This window comes from Mytilus trossulus, chromosome 2 (genome assembly GCF_036588685.1).
Source record: "Mytilus trossulus isolate FHL-02 chromosome 2, PNRI_Mtr1.1.1.hap1, whole genome shotgun sequence".
Lineage (NCBI taxonomy): Eukaryota > Metazoa > Mollusca > Bivalvia > Mytilida > Mytilidae > Mytilus > Mytilus trossulus.
The window spans coordinates 24,618,803-24,642,254 of NC_086374.1; the positions used below are offsets into that span (position 1 = coordinate 24,618,803).

At 31.3% G+C, this 23,452-nt stretch overlaps 1 protein-coding gene across 2 annotated transcripts in view; it reads left to right on the forward strand.

Annotated features, from left to right (window-relative positions):
• The window catches only part of LOC134706814 (macrophage mannose receptor 1-like), a 68,033-nt gene that overhangs the window by 27,678 nt on the left and 16,903 nt on the right, over positions 1 to 23,452 (forward strand). For both annotated transcript variants that reach the window (XM_063566109.1, XM_063566110.1), the window contains exons 14-30: positions 1,228 to 1,313; positions 2,461 to 2,596; positions 5,845 to 5,883; positions 6,539 to 6,709; positions 7,609 to 7,725; positions 8,449 to 8,565; positions 10,079 to 10,126; positions 10,777 to 10,956; positions 12,143 to 12,315; positions 13,062 to 13,181; positions 13,644 to 13,777; positions 14,198 to 14,343; positions 14,974 to 15,167; positions 18,139 to 18,266; positions 18,845 to 19,068; positions 20,662 to 20,706; positions 21,589 to 21,767. In XM_063566109.1, coding sequence (XP_063422179.1) covers positions 1,228 to 1,313; positions 2,461 to 2,596; positions 5,845 to 5,883; positions 6,539 to 6,709; positions 7,609 to 7,725; positions 8,449 to 8,565; positions 10,079 to 10,126; positions 10,777 to 10,956; positions 12,143 to 12,315; positions 13,062 to 13,181; positions 13,644 to 13,777; positions 14,198 to 14,343; positions 14,974 to 15,167; positions 18,139 to 18,266; positions 18,845 to 19,068; positions 20,662 to 20,706; positions 21,589 to 21,767 — 2,237 coding nt within the window. The remainder of the gene's footprint in view (positions 1 to 1,227; positions 1,314 to 2,460; positions 2,597 to 5,844; positions 5,884 to 6,538; positions 6,710 to 7,608; positions 7,726 to 8,448; positions 8,566 to 10,078; positions 10,127 to 10,776; positions 10,957 to 12,142; positions 12,316 to 13,061; positions 13,182 to 13,643; positions 13,778 to 14,197; positions 14,344 to 14,973; positions 15,168 to 18,138; positions 18,267 to 18,844; positions 19,069 to 20,661; positions 20,707 to 21,588; positions 21,768 to 23,452) is intronic.

The following is a 23,452-nucleotide window of genomic DNA, read 5'->3' on the forward strand; positions in this document are numbered from 1 at the left end:
ATTTCATATAACAGCACTCAATATAAATGTAACATAGTCAAGTTCTGATCAGAATTCAGTGTCAATTTCTTTATAATTGAAAATGCTCTCCCACAGTAGGGATTGGTATTTGACTGAATAAGCTTCTTCAAGATTTAAAAGAATCTCATAATGTTTTGTTCATTTTGCATTATCTCTGCCATTGCTTCCATTGCCTGGTCAAAGCTGGGTAGTTCATCAGATGATAGTTGGTATTATGAGAGCTGATCCAACAGTTCTGTGATATTTTTATCCCCATGACCTGTAGAATTCTGTTGGTTAGATTTGAATTTGAAATTGAAAAAGGAAAATGTTTTATGAATTTGATTTCCATTAAATAAACGTGTTAAATGCTTATTTAAATAGCTGCATTGTATTTCTCCTCTCACACGTATTGTTATAATCAATGCAACATAGAATGCACAATGCGTTACTTGTCACACGATCATTTAAACTCGAACTCCAAAATATATAAATCTTGAATCTTGGTACCGTACATATACATCGTTTTGGCTTATCAATTATCGGCTCTTTAGACGACGGTACATGCCATGAAAGCGACCTATTTCTGTGCACATTATCCTTACAAAGTGAATTTGAAAGAAAGTCATAAAATCGTAAAAACTAATCACAAACTACTTACCTTTTATTGTTTGTTCATATAGAAAAATAAACAATATGGCAGCCAAACAAAAACTTCGAATTTTTCGGTATTTATTGCCGAATAAGGAAAAAACCCGAGAATAGCGATATCACTAACGACCAAAAAATGAAAAGAACGAAAAAGCGTGTTATTGCGTGTAAAGTGTTGAAAAGCGTGTACACGCCATGTGACAAAATTCACACGTGTAAAACGTTGAAAAAGCGTGTATTACACGCGAATATCATGTCACTTGACATGTATGCTTAATCCCCAAAGTAACAACACAACCAACAACCCAAATTCTTTGTGAAAAACTATTTTTAGAGTCCAAAAACTATGGGAGGTGACACCTATATCATATTACTTTAGTAAGACTTATTTTTGAAGCACAAGTAGGTTATGTTACCAGTACGTTTTTAACAATGATGATCGAATCCTCACTTTAAATGAGATACTGTTTCCATATATAAGACTTTTAAAGACATGTAAATAATTTCTTAGTTAGAATACCAATTACTTATGACCTGTTTAAGCCTGATGACACAATTTTACTTATCTTTTAACAGATCGTATACGTACACAAGAATATTGGATTGGTTTGAATGATAAAACTCAGAACAGAAAATTTATATGGGCATCAACAGGTTTGCAGGTAATGATAATAATTTAAACAGAAAACAGGAAATTGTATTTTGTGGTATTTAAAGATTTTGTAAAACAATGTCTGTCATAATGAAAACTTGAAATCTTATAGAAAACAGTTGGATCATGAGGTAATTTTTGAATGAAATAAATAAAAAAAAAATTAAATGATAAATGATCTCCCTTTTACAAAGTCTTGAAGGGTACAACACATAGTGATCCTAAATTATGACCTTTATTCCACTGTCATCAACAGTATGTAAACCTTTTATTATTGTATTTCAAAATTTCTAATATGAATTCAATATTAAACTAAACTGTTTTCTTGTCTTTTGCTTGTATCAAAGCAAAAGCTTAAACGACAGGGGTATCCATTGCAGTAGTTGTAAAAACATTGCTTGCTATTTATTATCAAACCTTAGCCAAGGTCTTAATAAAGGGAAGGCATGAGAAAAGCAATTATTTAGCCCATAGTGAAAATGGACATAAATTCTACACTTTTATGACAATATCAAGAGCATGAAAAAACTCAAAATTAACAAGACTTTTAAAGAATTTTTCAGTTGTGTAATGTTTTACCATTAGTTTTGATAGTATAGATAATCCTATTTACAGATCATAATTGGAAGTATATAGTCTTGTTTCTGATCTGATTATTCAACAATGTACCTTATAAGAATTGACTTTTCAGACAAAATTTAATAAATGGTGTCCTCATGAACCTAATGATGATGGAACCGAGAACTGTATTGAATACAAAAATCGATGCTGGAATGATAAGTAATGTTAAGCTGGATTAAAATTTATTTGTCAGAAACCTCCGAGTAGGTATTGAATAGTAGGAACAAAGGTCAAGGATATCCATTTTTCAGGCTCCATGTAATTTTGTAGCTAAAAGAAATTTTGGTCACAATTGTTATCTACTTTCATGTAAATACCAATTAAGAAGACCGTTGAATATTTATTATCTGTTAAAATATTCTGTTCAACTTTTTGATACAAAGTTGCAACGAAAAAGAATAGAAAAGATACAGAAGTTGATATTTCTGAAAATAAAATGCAGCCTGGGAAGTGTTAATATTTATTTGACCTTATAACATTAACAAAATATTTGTACAACTTATATTATGATCTTTCACATACATAATTCATTCCAGACAAAATTTAGAAAATGGTGTCCAAGGGAACCAAATGAAAGAGGAGGACAGGAAAATTGTATTGAATACAAAAATCAATGTTGGAATGACCAGGGGTGTAGCACAGGACGGAAATTTGTTTGTCAGAAACCACCAAGTATATCTTTGTTTTTTTCGTCAGAAATTTTATCCCATTTCCATTTATAAATACTGGCAGTGTGGTGGTGGAATTTATTTATGCACTTATTAAATGTTGTCTTCTTACCTGCTGAATAATCATTTCATATAGATTCCAAATATTTCACTATTAAAGTTACATATGCATAAATTGTGTTAAGTAATGTTTTCAGGTTGCTTTATTTTTTACTTAAAATTTGATTTAAATGTTTCAATAATAATTGCAATTTTTATTTTTTTTTATTTTAAATACTTCAGAAGTATATTTTATTAAAAAATAGATGCAGTTTCTTTAAAATGAGAAATGGTAAATGGAATTGATTGTATTTTACATTTCATGATAGTAAATTTGAACAATTTTCTTTTTGGATGGTACTAATTTCTTTCTTCTTTTTTCCTGCCGTTAATTATTTGCCATTCACCTGTCTGTTGATTTTTTGTCCTTGACACATTTTTGGGACATAGAAATACAGGGCATCTATCTGTGTGTCTTCCTATCATCAATGTCTTGATCTATAATTTTTGCAGGAGTTATGTCTTTTATTCATGTTTATGTTAAAATTGCATTGTTAGCACTCCCACGCCTATATATATAATTTTATTTATAGTGCAGCCTGATATAACAATTATTTTACATACATTAATACGTCAATCAGTCAGCCTTCAAAGGCTTACAAAGCATTGTCAATTAATATCTATAATTTGCGCTAATATAGAAGATATGAAATTAATACTTCAAGAACATTTTAAAACAAGATTATTTAAATATCACAATGAGAAAGTAACTGAGTTCTGATTTTTGAAATATTGAATATATAGTTTGACACTAGTTTACAGTCTGTAGTTAGCAATTTAATGAGTATTTCGTCATCAGAAAGAACGGAAAAGTCTACGTTGTTACGTTGCTGAAAGTCAGCGAAGGCATTGTTTCTTTCACACAAATATAAAGGACATTTAACTAAAAAATGTTTTTCGTCCTCAACAGATACATTGTCATTACAAACTTTACAAAAACGTCTATTTGACGGGATACCACGATAACGCCCAAGTTCTAATTCCAACGGAAAAGTCCCACAATGCATTCTGGCTAAAGTCGATCTCTGTTGTCGTGTCATATTAGTGGTAATGTACTGCTGTTTTTCAAAGTTTGTTTCAAGACATCTAAAAGTTCGTAATTTTGGCATGTTCACAATATCCAGTTTCCATTTATCGTGATGTTTTTGACGGAGCAAAAGTTCTGAGTAGTTAGCAATAAATTTTACATTTAGTCCATTTGTGTAGTTATTGTTAAATAGTTCCAAAAGTTCACATTTTTCCATCACTGATTTTAGCTTTTAGCTCGTTATACCATGTTTTCTTATATTTTTCTGATAAAGTTGAATCCCATTGGAAAATACGATTTGGAATTCGACCTATGTGCATACTTGTTATTCTATGCCAAAGTCTTATCATGTTACACTGGCGACGGATATTTGCAGGGGTCCAACCCATATCACCACAAATAGCCGGAATCGGACTACATTTTCCAACTCCCATAAATGTCCTGATTGCTCTGTATTGGAGTCTTTCAATATTATCGTAAGGCTCGTAACCCCAGACACCCGATGCATAGTCCATGATTGGAACAACTGTACTTGTAAATAATTTTGTGTATGTTTTGTAATCAAAACCATCCACCAGAAAATATTTTGATGATAAGGCACCAAGTGCTCTACTACTAGCTGCGATTAAGAATAGAACTAAACATTTTGGCAACAGTTGACAGTAAGCTTATACCACGATATCCAAGTGGATCACGATAGTCTTTTCCATCTTTTAATATAGGATGAATAAAAATTTTGTTACAAAGAATTTCGTTTGGTAAATTATCAACACCTACTGCTTTACCTAGTTTCACAAGTCTCATTGCTTCTTCTGTTTCTTCAATTGAAATATTTTCATTAAAAAGTTTGACCGCTAAAATCTCATCATCTTCATCGGTTACGCTATTGAATTCGCTCCAATTGTTCAGTTAGTTCGCTTAAATTGTCAACGAATGTATCTTTTACCAGTGTATTGTCTAATTTAAATAGTTTGGAATATTCGCTTTTCCATCTTTTGAGGATTGTTTCCTGGTCTGTAGAGAAGCTTCCATCCTCCATACGGACACTGTCAATATCTGGTCTATGTTTTTGCGGCCCTAGCTTATCGATTTCTCTCCAAAATTTCTTCAGATTTGAATCATTTAAATTCTTAATTCTGTCACGAATCGATGCCTGATGAGTGCGTTCACACTGCCGTAATCGATTGTCAAATTGTTTTCTTTTTTCGATAAAATTGCTCCTGAGAAAATCCTGTGTCCGTTTACACCCTTTACATTTTAGATAATCCTTTTCGGATCGGTTAACTTTAGTAAGTAGTTCTCTTAACTCAGTATTCCAATATGGTTTTTGAATTTGTTTTCTCCGTTTTTTTGTAACATATCCTCCGGCATCTTTAAAGGGTAAATGATTATTCATTTCACTATGAAGTACAGTTACAAAGTTTCGGTATAATTTATCGATTTCGTTTTTAACATTTAGACAACTTTTTGTTCAATAACACTTAGAATAGCTCTCGTGCATCGTTGATTTGCGAAAATATCATTCGGAACATTACATACATTATACTTGCGTCTTTTGGAACATACATTACATTACCTATATTTCTTTTGAATTATTATGAATTTTATGTCAGAAAAGTCATGGAAGAGTGTCACCCAACTAATTATAACATGAGTTATGTCATATGGGATAGAAATAAATGAAAAATAACATAGTAGGAATCTCTTGCAAGATTTTTATTAAAAGTTTAAAAGAAGCAAAATGATTTTTTTTTTTTAATAATTATTCCTGTTGGTGTTGGATAGATGAAATATATGCAATGCATTGAACTCTGTATTTCTTATGGTTGCATTTTCACTTTGAGTATATAAGCACCCAACCAATAACATAGATATATATTAGTATAAGAAACCAACAATAATATCATAAAAATACAAAATTTAATAGTATGGATTTTATAGCTGTTCATCATTTGGCGAGTTACTGGATATGGGCACTAGCTTTTTATTCTGTAGGAATTCTTTTTAAAAAAATCTCCTGCTTAAAAGTGGCTTTACATCATGATCAACAAAAACATAAAGTTCTCTTCAAATTAGATCATGATTTTAATTAAATATTCATCAACAATGAATTATTTATTTTTCAGAATCTATTCCATTAGGCCCACCAATAACAACTACTCCAAGTAAGTTACTATTAATTAGTCTTTAGGTTGAACTTTATTTATTAAAGACAAAAATCAGTATCCAAATCAGTTCCTTTGCATCTCGTGCAACTTGAGTGTCATGAAATTATGAAAATGTTAAGTTTACTTTATCTTTAAGACTTTCAACTTTCATCATGGTCAGTTAAGTAGTCGAGACATTTTAACGTGTGCACAGCTGCTATATTTGGTGTAAGATCCAGATCAATTCACATTCTTAAATTATAGCAAATTTTCGTAATATTCTATATAAATGAGAAGACGTGGTTTGAGTGCCAATGAGACAAAGTTCACATGTATACATGTTAAGATGTGTGCATCTCTATTCAATTATTATACTGTAAATTCAGAAATTATTGCTATTTTTTTTATTATTGCAAACAATGCAGCTTGTTTATTATCGCAATAAATTTAAACTCACATTTGGATTTTTTTAATATGAATTAAACATGATTTTTCTCAAATATTGCAAAAATTAAAATCCCATTTTAGTCCAAAATGAAAAAATCCAAATCATAAATTTCTTAATTTACAGTATTTTGGATTTAATACAAGGGCTGATATGACTATACTGGTAATGAGTTTATTCTTTTTCTTTAAATAATTTATATTAACTTTTGAAATTTGAACTTTTTAGTGCCATTTAGTTTACATTGTGGAGTTGGATGGGAAGAGGATCCATCATCAAAGTATTGTTATCAGTTCCGTGATGACCAGATGTCATGGAATGATGCACGTCTGGCTTGTAAGAGAATGGGTGGGGACCTGGCCAGCATTCATGATAGAGAAACACAGGTTTATATAAACAGTACGTTTACAATACATGGTCTCTTATCATTCAAGATGAGAGCAATTCAATAATTACATAGAAAACTGTATTATAACCAAACAACCATACACTTGTATAGCCTTTATGTAATATAATATAATATATAAAGTTCGTATAATGAACTGGTTAATCCAGTTGTGCTGTCAACTTGCATAGTCTCACTAGAATAGAATTTTTAAATTGAAGCACTTCTGTTGATTTTCTTTTAATATTTTTTCAAAATTTGTGTATATTTTAATTATTTTTGATGAATAATTTTTTAATTTTCATATAATGAGTTGTACAGTTTCTGTTTTGATTCCATTTTTAGATTTGTTTATAAATACTTGTATCATTGTTTTTTATGCATTGTAAATGTGAAAACACAAAAATACTAAACTCTGAGGAAAATTCAAAAAGGAAAATCAAAAATCAAAAGGCAAAGCGCTTAGGGTAAATGTTCATTTAGATAAGTGCCATATAAGCACTGTAAATAATAATAAATAATAATAATAATAATAATAGTCACAGTAAAGGAAGACTTCCTCAAGACAATTAATAAATTTTCCATTTCTATATATGAGGGTGTGGATGGTGAGGTCTGTTATTCTGTAAACAATTAATTTTCACCCCTTTTTTCTCTAATCTTGAAAAAATTAGACCACACATTTCTCTAATCTTCATTTTTTTTGCCCGTTATTCTCTAATCTTCATTTTTTAAGGGCATTATTCTTTAATCATTTAACCCCATCCAAACCCTAATATATGTACAAATTGATTCACTGAATTTATCTGATATGGCAGATATTTATGAACCAAACAAAGTTTAAAAACTCATCAAGTTGATGGGTTTGTATTTCAAATATTGACTCTACATTTATATTATTTTTTCATTACAGCAAGATCTGCTACAATGAATTCAGTAGCTTTATGGCTTGGTGGAACTGACACGTCAAAGGAAGGCGGATGGACATGGAGTGATAGAACACCATTTAATTATGTCAACTGGGCACCAAGTACATATTTATAAGATATAAAGCTGTATTGATAGTCTATCTATACCAGACAAACATACAACCACATGCTTTGGAGAGGTTTTGAAACATACAAAACAGTAGCAAATCAAACAATATATATAATACATTTCAAAACATACACACAATAAAACATTCAATCAAGAGTTTAGCTCAGGCAAACATGAAACACAAATGTTTGATTTGGCAGCTTTTAAACACATGTTGACTTGAGGCAGGTACATGATTTAGTGGTATGGTTAAACTTAAATAGGTTTTGTGATGATGAACTGTGTGCTTTAACTTCTTAAAACTGGTCAAGACGGCCCCTGATATCAACTAAAGTCATGTTCTTTGATATTCATTTTTGGCAGCTATCAGTTTATGCAAATTACTAAGTCAACACGGTTAAATTGTTTATTTTATTTAAAAAAATACAAAGAGTAGCCAAGAATACAGTTGGATTGTTTATTTTATTTCTAAATAATACAAAGAGTTGTCAAGAATACATTATAACATTGACAACACATGATGTTTCTGTTTCTTGGCCAAACCTCGTTCAACATCGTATCCGAACTCTGGAAAAAAAAGGTCATGAAATCCTATAGTACTGCATAGTCCGCACCCCTTCCATCAATTTCATTCCCAGGGTAAAAAACCGCGGACTATACACCCCTTTATACGGTATTTTTTGTATATTTAATAAACTGACCTGATTTTGTTTAGGGCAACCAGACGATGCCAGACATAATGAGGACTGTATGGGGTACTATGTACAGCAAGGTCACACATGGAATGATTTCCCATGTAACTACAGGAATGGATTCATATGTAAAAAATATTGTACGTATATTAATTGTTTCCCTAATATGTTATAAATAAATACCTCATCTATGCAGATTTATTAAAATGATTTGAATTCAAATTGCAGGTTAATTTAATGTTATTTGGTTTAATTGTAATAAATTGAATAGGAAGAAAGGTTTGACTTTCTTGTTGCAAGGATGTTATTATTTTAAATAAATTATTGCTAATTTAGGTCAATTTCATAGTTCTGGTGACATTGCTATTCACAGCTTTGGGTGTCAATCTGCCATCTAGTGATGTACTGTAATTATAGTTTATCGTTGATTATCTCAATGATGATTGATTTTCTGGCTTGAGCTGGTACAGCGAAGGTGAGAAAAGCAATCTAGTTGAGATGACCAATGATAATCTGTTTATCACTATTTCACCTGTGACGATCGATGTTGTCGATTTCAATGTCAATTTCGTTAGCAGCGCCAAGTGGCCTCCTTAGTTTCTAGCAATAATTTTTCCATCTCAAGCGAGAAGCATGATATGAAAATTATCACAAAAAAAGATTTAACCCTTTCCTCCATAATGACACCTTTTGACGCCACCCCCTTTACTCCATAGTGACGCCTTTTGACGCCTGTGTAGTACCTCAGTTGAAACACTTTGACTGCAAAGTGTCTGCAGTTGACTTAATAAAATTTGTATCTAATATGAAAAGGAATATCATAGGAATATCTGACTTACATTTATTTGATAAAATAGTTGTTTTTCGCAATGCCTTAATACTTTAAAGCATATGTTTAGCATTTTATCAAAAAAATCCAATATGCGAATGCAAAAAAAAAAATTCAATGGAGGAAAGGGTTAAGGAAAAATGCACAAAATAGCGATTATGTAAATTAGAGATGTGGTTTGATTGCCAATGAGACAAATATTCATGTTAGTACAAAAGCACTGCCTATCAAGCTGATGGTACCTTCTGGGAATTAATGTCCACTATCTGCTGTACCAACCCAGTGCTAGTAAAAGAATAAACACTTGTGGTTTTTGTGAGTCAAAAGAGCTTTTCTTGATTTACCATCACATGCATCAAGAATGCTCAAACCTGAACATTTGGAAATAATGGAAGTTTCAAAATGGTGCAACATCAGGAGCTTTATGACCAAAAAGGATGTTTACAGAATGGCCAAATTCATCTAGGTCAACTTTGTCTAATGGAGTTTAATTTCTTAGTTTAAGAAGTAATATTTCACTTTATTGATTAGATATTTGGTAACATGGTCTTCGTTGGTCATTAATGTGTAGTTGTCGTATTGGCTATTAAACCATATCTCTTCATTTTACATTCTGGTATATCAAAAGATGGCAGATTTGAGTCACATTTAAACAGGGGTATCATCTATGTTCCATGGACACATTATACATATATTTAAATTTCTGTTAAAATATATAGATTGAAATGTAAATTTATTTAACATATTATCAGAAGTGTTTAACTTCTCCAATAAATGTATCAATTCTGATTACATATGTAAACAAACTGTAAATCTTTTTACAGGGGGACCCAGAACAACAATTAAACCAAGACCAACTCCACGAGTTCCAGGTAAGAATAATCTATTGTTAAGAAAGCTTAATTTCCAAAGACAAACATACAAACTGCATGTATTTCAACTAAATGGTATCCTGAATAACATTTTAGCGTAAGATATACATATATGGTATATCATCTCTGTTTGACCATAGAATTTACATAATTGAATTTCATGTTCCCTTATTTATTTTATATTTAATTGAAAAAAGGTTAACATATATCAATCTATCTTAGCATAGATCATATCAAAAAGCAGTTCTTTTGTAATCATACCCAAAAGATAAAAAAAAAAAAATTATTGCAAGTTTGAAATACACTTTATCTTTAAAAGTAATTCTTGGCAGATTTTGGCTATGAAATAGCAAACTATGTCTTCTTGAAACTTGAAAAAAAACATTTCCTCATTACACAAATTATTAAAAATAATTTCTACATTCCATACTTTGTAAAATAGATCACAAATTGCATATTATTGGCATTCTAACGACACATGTTTTTCATTTCAATTACATCTAAATTTTTTCCTCAATGAAAAGATAACCTTTCATGTACATCTATACTTTCATATCTAATTGGAGAAACACTTGCTTTTAATTTATCATATGCACTTCTGTATTTACATGACATAGTAAAACTTATCTATACTAAGTACTATCTTACAGCTGGACAGTTTTTGGGATGTCCATTTGGATGGAAAAAACATGCAAACTCATGTTGGGCTTTTATTAGAAAAAATATGACTGCAACTGCTGCAAGAACAGAATGCCAGCGGAGAGGTGGTTACCTAGCAACAGTCAACAGTCGGGATGAGCAAAATTTCATACAGGCCAATTTACCTAGACGTATGTTTAGATATTTCTAAGTATTACTTTATATAATTTCTTATAATGCTGAGGTCCATTCCCTAAAGAGGGAAACATTTAACATATGATGCAGAACTGCAATGTGCAAAAGAATCCTCAACTTAAGATATTGCCTTTTTAAAATATTAAGAGTATGAACAAATAATTCATTAGCTATGATCTTGTATTAATATTAAGTAGCTATGATCTTCTATTTATTTGAAGCTTTGATCTTCTATTTATTTGAAGCTTTGATCTTTTTATTTATTTGAAGCTATGATCTTCTATTTATTTGAAGCTTTGATCTTCTATTTATTTGAAGCTTTGATCTTCTATTTATTTGAAGCTTTGATCTTCTATTTATTTGAAGCTTTGATCTTCTATTTATTTGAAGCTTTGATCTTCTATTTTTTTGAAGCTATGATCTTCTATTTATTTGAAGCTATGATCTTCTATTTATTTGAAGCTTTGATCTTTTTATTTATTTGAAGCTATGATCTTCTATTTATTTGAAGCTTTGATCTTCTATTTATTTGAAGCTTTGATCTTCTATTTATTTGAAGCTTTGATCTTCTATTTATTTGAAGCTTTGATCTTCTATTTATTTGAAGCTTTGATCTTCTATTTATTTGAAGCTTTGATCTTCTATTTTTTTGAAGCTATGATCTTCTATTTATTTGAAGCTATGATCTTCTATTTATTTGAAGCTTTGATCTTTTTATTTATTTGAAGCTATGATCTTCTATTTATTTGAAGCTTTGATCTTCTATTTATTTGAAGCTTTGATCTTCTATTTATTTGAAGCTTTGATCTTCTATTTATTTGAAGCTTTGATCTTCTATTTATTTGAAGCTTTGATCTTCTATTTATTTGAAGCTATGATCTTCTATTTATTTGAAGCTTTGATCTTCTATTTATTTGAAGCTTTGATCTTCTTTTTATTTGAAGCTTTGATCTTCTATTTATTTGAAGCTATGATCTTCTATTTATTTGAAGCTTTGATCTTCTATTTATTTGAAGCTTTGATCTTCTATTTATTTGAAGCTTTGATCTTGTATTAATTAATCAGCTATGATCTTCTATTTATTTGATATGATCCTCTATATTTTTGTAGCTATGATCTTCTATTTATATATAGCTGTGATCTTTTATTTATATGAAGCAATGATCTTGTATTTATTTATAGCAATGAAAGGACTGTTCTTAGGTGGTAGTTACTGGATAGGACTTAGTGACAGAGTTGTTGAGAATTATTTTGTCTGGGATGATGGAACACCAGTGTTGTATACAAACTGGAATAGTAAAGAGCCTAACAACTGGAGGAATATGAATGAAGATTGTGTCAGTGTTTGGCTCCAGGTAAGCTGGGTTTTAAGATATATTTTGACACTGATCCAAGTCTGTGCCAATGTTTGCAAGGCTAACTTATAAAATATGTTTTTCTAATATATATATATATATTTATTTTCATACACTTCTTAAATCATTTAGACTCCATACTCAGTATGCTAGTCATCAGAATATTTAGGAGAAAATTGAATATTAAACTGTGAGTTGATTTATTTTCATGGATACTAATTTTTGTGAACTGAATGAAACTTGCAGTTTCAAGGGTATTTGATTTGATGGTTTAGCCAAAGTTTCCATTAAGTGTAAAGAAAATTTGTAATGTGTTGTTTTTAAAAAAGATTTTCAAATAGGCCTATAGGCTGTATCCACAAAATTCATCAAAAATGGTATCTCACAAAAAAATAAGGATTCTACAGTACTGTAATTTCTCAATTACAATTCCGTGTGGAAGAGAGGTTGAAGGGAAATATCAGTTGAGGGTTTAAAATTATCTTCTTGTATAAGTAAAAGCTCAATACTTGTCCCTTAGCTATGCTGACCTATGAATCCTATTTGAACTGGATATGCTCATGCTCACCTTTTTGAGCATCAGATTTTTTGTTAAATTACAACATCCCTGCCTTAATTTCTTTTAGATGTTGTCTATTTGCCATACACCTGTCTTTAATATGATTCTATTGTTTATTTATTGTATTTTTTACTTTGTTGTCTATTTTATTTCATTAACTGTCATAGTTTTATATTTGTAATTTTAGGGAAGAGGTTGGAATGATATGCCATGTAACACTGTATCTCAGGGTTACGTGTGTAGAAAAGGTGTACAGGTAGTAGCTACTACTGGACAGAATCCATTATTCCAGGGATGTACAAACCCTGTAAGTACTACAGTATTTAAATAGAATGAGCCACATCCATATATTTCTGAAATTTAATTTAGTAAAATGTTTATAAAGATACCAAAAAGCCTTACAAATTTCTCTCATAGTTGAAGTCTTCAGGCTTGTAGCCAGGAATTTCCAGGGCGATACAATTATAATTAACTTTAACAGTTACATTTCAAACAGAACGTCAACTTTAACAGTGCTTATTTGTATTTGAGGGGGTGTCACAAGCCCCTCCAATCCCCCTTATATATATATAAGTACATATAAACAAATGTATATTCATAATTCTTTCATCCTCACATTGCATTATGCATATTTACTTCTTTTAGAGGAAATCAATGTATAACATCTTAATTTTTTGGGGGTTATTTTGCTGAATAAATAAAAAAATATTTTTTTTAGTTATGTGGTCATTTAAACTTAAAGTAAATATCAAATTCTTCTGATTTACAGTGGAGAGGATATGGATTTGGAGCATCATGCTATGCTTTGTTGGATCAAAATAATGCCCAACGTCTAACATGGCAGGCAGCCCAAGCCTCATGTCAATCAAAGTATAAAGGTCAGCTGGCAACAGTAAATGACAGGTAACCACACACATATATATTGTAAATAATGCCCAACGTCTCACATGGCAGGCAGCCCAAGCCTCATGTCAATCAAAGTATAAAGGTCAGCTGGCAACAGTAAATGACAGGTAACCACACACATATTTATTGTTAAGTAAAGGAAAAGAGGATTGTGAATATCATAACTCTTCGTTTGATTCAAAGGAAAATGAAACCTATTTCCAAAGGCAGCCTTCATTTTATCAAAGATTGGCAATTTTTTTTTTGGAATTTCTTTGTGATATGATCTTCATGTATGAAAGCAAAGGATATATTTATTCAATTATGTATGTAATTATGTATCACTACTAATCCAATTATTTTTCTTATACAGACTCCAGATATTCTCTTGTTATTCAAATCTTGAAATAGCTATAGGGTACATTTGTATTTGGACAGGTATGTTCAATCTTTCCTAGCCAGTTACATAGACACCAGAACAGATGTCTTTTGGATTGGACTAACAGATAAATCTACCCCAGGGACTTATAGTTGGATACAAGGACAAACAGATTACTTTACATTCTGGGACAACACACATATAGGTAATATCTAAGACAGATTACTTTACATTCTGGGACAACACACATACAGGTAATATCTAAGACAGATTACTTTACATTCTGGGACAACACACATACAGGTAATATCTAAGACAGATTACTTTACATTCTGGGACAACACACATACAGGTAATATCTAAGACAGATTACTTTACATTCTGGGACAACACACATACAGGTAATATCTAAGACAGATTTTGATAAGGTTTTTTCTGATATGGTTCAAGACAATGTAAAATAAATGTATTCAATATTTTTAGAAATGCTTGTGCAAAATCAGCTTGAATCATGAACACTGTAGATATTTAAATGACTGCAGATATTTAAAATGAATACAAGACAAATGTTGAAAATTGTAAAAAAATATTAAAAAAGGGCAAAAGAAGTAATGTTATACCAGTAAACTATTTCACATCAGATATATTGCACTATACCTATTAGCATAACCAGGATTTCCGAATATACCCTCCATTCATATTCAAATCTGAAACTATCTTAATATTTAAAGCAGCATTTGATAATTTGATAAATGTAATTGTCTTTATAATATTTAAAGTTAAAAACAGTAATTCATATTTATTGAAATGCAAAAAAAACCACTATTTTCTTCAGGGAATGAAAAGAATACTTGTGTAGCCATGAGAACAACTCATCCAATTGGATTATGGGGAAATAAGCAGTGTACTGAGCTCCACAACTACATTTGTGAAACACCAAGGACAGGCTTCACTGCACCTCCATCAACAATTCCACCCAATGTTCCCTGTCCTACAGGTTGGAACCAGTATTCGTCCTACTGTTATAAAGTATGCTGTTTATTATTGTAACATACAGTACGCCCAGAGAGTTTGTAATCGCAAACTTTTATCACCGATTTCCGAGTGTAGCGGTGTGACACCGCGAATCACGGATTCTACTCCCAATTTCCTCCAAAGATTCTCTCCCAACACCGCGTGGCTGTTAATTGGTTTATTGCCCATCGGATGAACTGAAAATTAATGACGCGTGACAACATAATCGGATTAGCCAGATTTATTACCTTTGTACATTTAATCGATCTTGATAGCACCTGTGTGCTTTAAAATACGTTATTTAAATGTCCATTCATTGTCAGATAAAAGTGTGACATTTTTATTTAAAATAAGATGATTATTCTTGTATGCATATGCCCATGTCAATGTCATATGAAATAAAACGTAAAAACGTATAAAAATACGAATAAAATACTTATTTAGTATTTTCATTATAGTCCGATCAGTTCATAATTTTTGTTTTTTCAACAAAGTTTCATCAAAGATGATTTTACCACAATTAGAACCTTTTATGGCCTACTCAGTGAGCAATATCCGGTTCATTAATAGTTCAATATTATATAATTAATATCAACTGGCTTAAAACAAAATGATGTTTTTACGGTAATTTGTCCAATCTAAATCAAACCCTAAAGTTAATTTATCGGACCAACAAGTGAACTCTGTTACTTTCAATTTATTTTAAAATGTAAAATATTATGTTCCACTACCTCGGTAGATTACCGACTTGAAATATTTGAATTTAAAAAAGAAACTTCAAAGTGACAAATAGTTTTGTATGCAATGTGGCAGCCCTATATTCATAAATACTGAGGTAATTCCCCGCCCAGACACAACACAATAATCACAACCTTATTTAATTATATGAAGAAATAAAATCACGTGTTTTTTTATCTGTTATTGATCTTTTATTATTTAAAATAAAATTGGATTGGCGCAATCCGTATTTTACTGCTCGTTAAAAGTCCTAGTTATAAATATAAAAAGAAGTATTTCAACAATTTATACTATAGAATATTAAAATGAAATTATATCGTACAAGAATGAAATATGTAAAAAAAAATGTGGATCGGATTTTTACGATTTTTACATGCATCCTGTTTTCATCTACCATTAATGTATAGTGTTGACTATGGAAGTATAAATAATGTCCAGGTTTATGTCCTCTGTTGACTGAGAAACGTATAAATAAAAGGCTGATGTTCGTTTATTCAGAAAAGGAATAAAATTTAGAATCCGGTTAATTAATTGCAAAAGGACCTTCTAGAGCCTCAATCTTAACGCACACAAATGTCAATCATTACAAAGCAAGTTTAAACCTTCAATGAATTTTCCCACGGTTATCCAGAAAGGTCACCTGAGTTTACTGTTACATGATACTATTTCCCGCCAAATAAAAATCTCGTGGACAAAATTAATGTCACTATTTTTAGCATTCAATATTGTGAGGGAGGTCAAGTTCAAGTTGAACCACGCACTGTTGATCACTGAGATGCGTGTCGTCTTCCCACGGCAATTAATTGTTTTAAAAATATTTAAAGATCACTGTTCTAAATACAACACAAAAGTTTACATTCATTGTGCGTAAATGAATATTATGCAACGACGAGTTGATGCAGCTATAGATGTATTCCTGTTGCAGCCGAAATGTATTATATATATCCTAAAGTAATGCTAATCGTGAAGTGAAAATGCCGTAGACTTATTAAGCATAACGAATGGTGAATAGTATTTTCTTTTTTACTTGCATATATACAAGTTTTAAGACACGTAATTTTCTTTAAACTCACTGCTCACATTTTATACCTTCAGCGTTAGTTTCCGTTTATTTTCACGCAAGTATGTCTCTTTTCGTAAGTTATATCAATTACCGATAAATAAAAAACGAGGTCATAATCAAGTATAGATTTTTTTTTATAATACTTAATACAATTGAAAGCATTAACAACAACGTTTTGGATTTTAAAACTTTTATTTTGTAATCGTAAAATGGAAATGGCGTAGAATAATTAGCATAACATATAGTGAATAATATTTTCTTTTTTACTTGTAGTATAAAAATTTTGAGACGTGTAATTTTTCTTTAAACTGCCCTCATTTATTCAGCGTTAGTCTCCGTTTATTGTTGCACAATTATATCTCTTTTAGTAAATTAAATATTTATTTACTGATAAAAAAACGGAAGTCAAAATCAAATATAGCTGTTTAAAAACTTGATTAAAATGTACAGTGTAATTGAAAGAATTAACAACAACGTTTTGCTTTTTATTTTAATCTTTCATTTGTTTCAAGCAATCAGATATAACCTGATAATCAGTAGACAGGAAATACAATTGTTTAATTACATTAGAAATCTCACATACCTTGACTGTCACGTGCCGGCATAGATCAGACGGATTAGGGCAATTAATTACCTGGTGTCACACCGCGCCACACCAGACTGGGAGAGATGTCGCTAATACAATAAACAAAAGGTAGCGGATTTACGCGGAAGTCGGAGGGAATATTCCCAAATTTCTCCGAGAATTTTGGGAGGGATGTCGGAGTTTCCTGGTGTTACACCAGCAAAAATATCGGAGTATGGAGTTTGGGATTACAAACTCCTTGGGCGTACTGTACATTCTTTTGGGAGGGAGGAAATGTGTGCATGTCTAACATGGTTGTAAGAAAGTCTTTATATATGAAAAAAGGTAGAGCTACAAAAAGAGGAAGTGTCTCTTGCCATATATAAATGGGATGTTTTATGTTATCCTCACTTATTTTTTTAGAGCAGGCTAACTAGTTTGTGATGTTTTCTGATGTAGTATCCATGCTGACCTATAGTTGTTAATGTCTGTGTCATTTTGGTCTTTTGTGGATAGTTGTCTCATTGGCAACCATACCACATCTTCTTTTTTATATCATGTTTACCGGTATTTGTGTTAAAGTTTTATAAGGCCCTATTTAACTATGTTTTATTTTTCAGAAATACTCATCAGCAGCACAGAAATTAACCTGGGAAGCATCAAGAGATTTTTGTAGAGGTCTTGGTGGTGACTTACTCAGTATACATGATCAGAATGAATTAAACTATATAAAGACTACTTTACTGATGTAAGTGGATAAATTAGAGTAAATTTCCTTCTATCCTTCTGTTGTTGTATTGTCCCTTTTTCTATCAACTATTTTATGTATTTGATGGGGTCTATGTTTCTCAATACTCATGCAGTATATTTTAGATGATTGCTTGCCATTTCCCCTTTTCTCTCTTGCTCATATGTTGTTTGTCTGTGGACATATGCTATTGGTTGCCTCTTGGTATAGTCATATTTTTCTGCAACATTTAAGGGCATTATGTTTTTTGGTCTGTGAGTCCATTCGTCCATCTGACTGTCGCGCTTAAGGTTAAAGGTTTTAAAAAAGTTAAGGTCAATTTCACGATCCACTGAACATACAAAATGATATTGTGAATATGGCTTCCATGTTCTATGGACACATTCTTGTTTTCTTTTGCATTTTAAATTAAGTTTGTTTACAGTTTTCAGTAAAGTCTCTACCTAATGCTTGTAACACATGTAAAATATATAATGACATCATAATTGTTACCAATGGTGTAATTTTTAACTATTTTTTATCATAATATTTTAGATATTGTTAAATCTTTCTTGATTTAGTTCTGTTTTTTATTATAGAGATGACACAACTTACTGGACTGGACTCAATGATCGTGTTAATGAGACAGGATATGTTTGGAGTGATGGATCTGGATTTGATTTTACAGCCTGGGCTCCCAATGAACCTAATAATTTTAACAATGAAGACTGTGGACAGATTGTAGGCTATACCACACAGAAAGGACTTTGGAATGACAATAACTGTTATCTGTCTCTCAACTATATCTGTAAGATACAGAGAGGTAAGTTTGTGCCTTTATCAGTTACACATGAGAGATACAGATAGAATTATCACATTTTTGTTTAAGGGCATACGATACAGTTACTGGGGAGGTAACAACTTTGCTAACGTTAATTGTTATTTTTGCGAAGTAAAACTATGACATATCGGGAAAAAGATTCATTTATCGACTGATTTTTATCATTCAAACTGATTTAATTTGCATGGACCCCTATTTTTTAAAACATCATTTTGTTTCATTTTGCAGGAAGATTATGTGGACCAAATTTTATAAAACTGTAAACAGTGCATTTTTTTTTATTTTGATAAAAATACAGCAAAAAGTACATTTTTTTCTCAATTCATGACCATTTGATAAACATGAGTTATTACTGAATAAAACATGCATACGTTTTTAGGATACTTATAAAATACAGAAATTACAAATTATTTAACAAAAAACAATGTGTTTATCTTTTTAAACAAAAAAGTTATGGCTTTTTTGAAAGGGAAAATACGTACACAAATCTGAATTTTGAGCAAATATACAAAATTTCAACCTCATTTAGCTACAAAATTGGCACATGAATATTTGATTAAATCAGGCAAAAAATAGCTTATATGGAAATTTTTGTCAAACTGTGAATATGGGATCAAAACTGTATTGTATGCCCTAAATAACGTACTTTAACAAGTTGGCCTGCAATGGTAAGCTGATTAAGTTGGTATGGAAAAATAATATGTCAATAATCTTCTTTTTTATGTCCCATTTTTAGCTCACCTTGCCTTAAGGGCTAAGTGAGCTTTTCTCATCACATTGCGTCCGGCGTCGGCATCGTCAATCGTTGTTAAGTTTTACAAACATTATCTCGTCTGAAACTACTGGGCAAAATTAAACCAAACTTGGGCACAATCATCATTGCGGTATCTAGTTTAAAAAATGTGTGGCATGACCCAGCCAACCAATCAAGATAGCCCCCATGGCTAAAAATAGAACATAGGGGTAAAATGTAGATTTTGGCTTATAACTTTGAAACCAAAGCATCTAGAGCAAATCTGACATTGGGTTAAATTGTTTTTACAACAAAAAAATAGATTTTTACCACAATTTCCAGTCCACTGACTGAACATAGAAAGTGATAGTGCGATTGCATGGGGCATCCATGTACTATGGACGCATTCTTGTTTTTTATCATTTTATCTCCACAACATTTTCTTTCGTAAAATAGAAAATTACATGAAGTTCCGAAAAATATATCTATTACAAGTTCAAATGAACAGTTGTCTGGTTGTATGAATGATTTAGCTACAGTTCATTGACAGATTGATGTGGATTATACATGGACACAACATATTGCTGCATTAATGTATGTGGCATTATTAATTTACATATTTAAAGAATCACTTCCTGTATGAAATCCCCCCCCCCCCCCCCTAAATCAGTCTGTAGGATGATTGGAAAAAGGTACAGAGAGATACAATCAGATAATGATGCCTTTTACATTTTATTTCATTAAGAAAAAAGTCACCAAGTATTACTTAAATAGATATTAAATTGTTGGACATTTTTAGTGTACTGGAGGCTTTACATAATTTCAATTTAATAATTTTTCAGGAACAGTACTTCAAACTACTGCTGCTCCAGTGACCGGTGTTACATGTAAGTTGATGAGTATAGATAAGCAATAATGTCACTACAGTAAAGAAAATAAATTGTTAATTCAATAGTAATGGCACACATTGATGACTTTAAAAAGCATCTTATGAATATAAAAATTAGAAGATTTGAGATGCCAATAAAACAACTATTTACCATAGATAAAATGTATGAATATAGCCCAGGACATGGACTTCATTGAGATGACATGTATCATTTATGCCATATATAAACCATGTTTTTAAGGAAGCTGGCTTTTCATGTTTTGGATTTTTTGTCATATTTTCGGAATCCTCTGGTTTTATCCATTTGCATGCCTTGAAAAAATTTGCCTGGTGACCCCCATTTTTCTTCATATAAATATTTTACATGTATAATTATAAGTCATCTGCAAATGTCTTATAAAATTTTAATTATTTTTTAATAGTTTTTGAGAACTTAAACTTGTCAAGGATAAAGCTATGAAAAGTCAAGAGAGAATATTTTCCCGCCAAAATTTCAATGGCTAATATCTCGAAAACAAGCACGGTGACCTATATCTTTTTTTTTGCTTTTTGGATTCCTTTATTAGTCCCCTATCAATATAAACTAGTGGTTTGAAAGTTAATTACTTTTGAAACGAGAAGCGAGCTCCCTTAATTAATATAAAGACATCGGGATAAACAGATAGCAGAAATACACGTAAAAAGTGAACAAGTAAGAATAGTAAAATTTTGATAATCTCTGACATCATTGTCAACTCATTTTATATTTGCTGCTAAACCTTGATTATCTCAAAATTGTATTTTCAATTAGTTCTTTTTTTTGTTTTTTTGTTTTTCAAATTGTGTAAGTAATACTGTGATAAGTATTGAATGTGAAAGCTCTAAACTATTTCAATTATAGCTGCTCAGTGTGGGGCAGGCTCCTGGGAGTTGTTCAATGGAGCATGCTATATGACCAATCCACCAGATGGTGCTAATTCGTCACTATCATGGTACCAAGCCCAACAGTTTTGTTTAGCTAATAAAGCTAATTTAGCCAGTATTCATGCTCGGGATGAAAACAATCTTTTATTAGGCATGGTAAGTTAAATTTAAAGATTCATTTAAAGCTTTAAAGTAGTCTTGCCACCCTTTTACTATGTCAGAAGGACCGGGTATGGAATACCAAGAATGTTGAGTTGTTAGTCAGAGCATTTTTCAATTTTAGAGATTTTTATGCCCCACCTACGATAGTAGAGGGGCATTATGTTTTCTGGTCTGTGCCTCCGTTCGTTCGTCCGTCTGTGCGTCTGTTAGCTTCAGGTTAAAGTTTTTGGTCAAGGTAGATTTTGAAGAAGTTGAAGTCCAATCAACTTGATATTTAGTACACGTGTTCCCCATGATATGATATTCCTAATTTTAATGCCAAATTATAGTTTTGACCCCAATTTCATGGTCCACTGAACACAGAAAATGATAGTGCAAAGTTCAGGTTAAAGTTTTTGGTCAAGGTAGTTTTTCATGAAGTTAAAGTTACATCAACTTGAAACTTAGTACACATGTTCCCTATGATATGATCTTTCTAATTTTAATGCCACATTAAAGTTTTGACCCCTTTTTCACGGTCCACTGAACATAGAAAATGATAGTGCGAGTGGGACATCCGTGTACTATGGACACATTCTTGTTTTATCAAAAAAGCCAAAATGCATAGAGTAAATGCTGTTATCAGAGATGCTATTTTCGGAGAGAAATTAAAATTTTGGAAAGATAATCACTAATAAACCTCAATTACAATTTTATTTAAAAAAGGTATTGATATTAAATAAGCCTGTTGAAATATTATGAAGCTGTGTAAATTTATATGCATGATAATTTTTATGCTCCACCTACGATAGTAGAGGGGCATTATGTTTTCTGGTCTGTGCATCCGTCCTTCCGTCTGTCCTTCCGTCCGTTCGTTCAGGTTAAAGTTTTTGGTCAAGGTAGTTTTTGATGAAGTTTAAGTCCAATCAACTTCAAACTTAGTACACATGTTCCCTATGATATGATCTTTCTAATTTAATTGTCAAATTAGACTTTTTACCCCAATTTCACGGTCCACTGAACATAGAAAATAATAGTGCAAGTTTCAGGTTAAAGTTTTTGGTCAAGGTTGTTTTTGATGAAGTTGAAGTCCAATCAACTTCAAACTTAGTATATATGTTCCTTATGATATGATATGATCTTTTTAATTTTATTGTCAAATTAGACTTTTGACCCCAATTTCACGGTCCACTGAACATAGAAAATAATAGTGCAAGTTTCAGGTTAAAGTTTTTGGTCAAGGTAGTTTTTGATGAAGTTAAGGTCCAATCAACTTCAAAACTTAGTACACATGTTCCCTATGATATGATCTTTCTAATTTAATTGCCAAATTAGACTTTTGACCCCAATTTCACAGTCCACTGAACATAGAAAATGATAATGCGAGTGGGGCATCCGTGTACTATGGACACATTCTTGTTCTAATATGAAAGCAACAGTATTTTATGCCCCATTTATGGGCATTTTGTTTTCTGGTCTGTTCGTTTGTTTGTTTGTTCGTCTGTCCAGCTTCAGGTTAAACTTTTTGGCCTAGATAGTGTTTGATTATGTGGAAGTCCAATCAACTTGAAACTTAGTACACATGTTCCTTATGCTATGATATTTCTAATTTTAATGCCAAATTAGAGATGTTTTTTTCCATTTCAACGGTTCATTGAACATAGAAAATGATCGTGTGGATGGGGCATCCATGTACTACG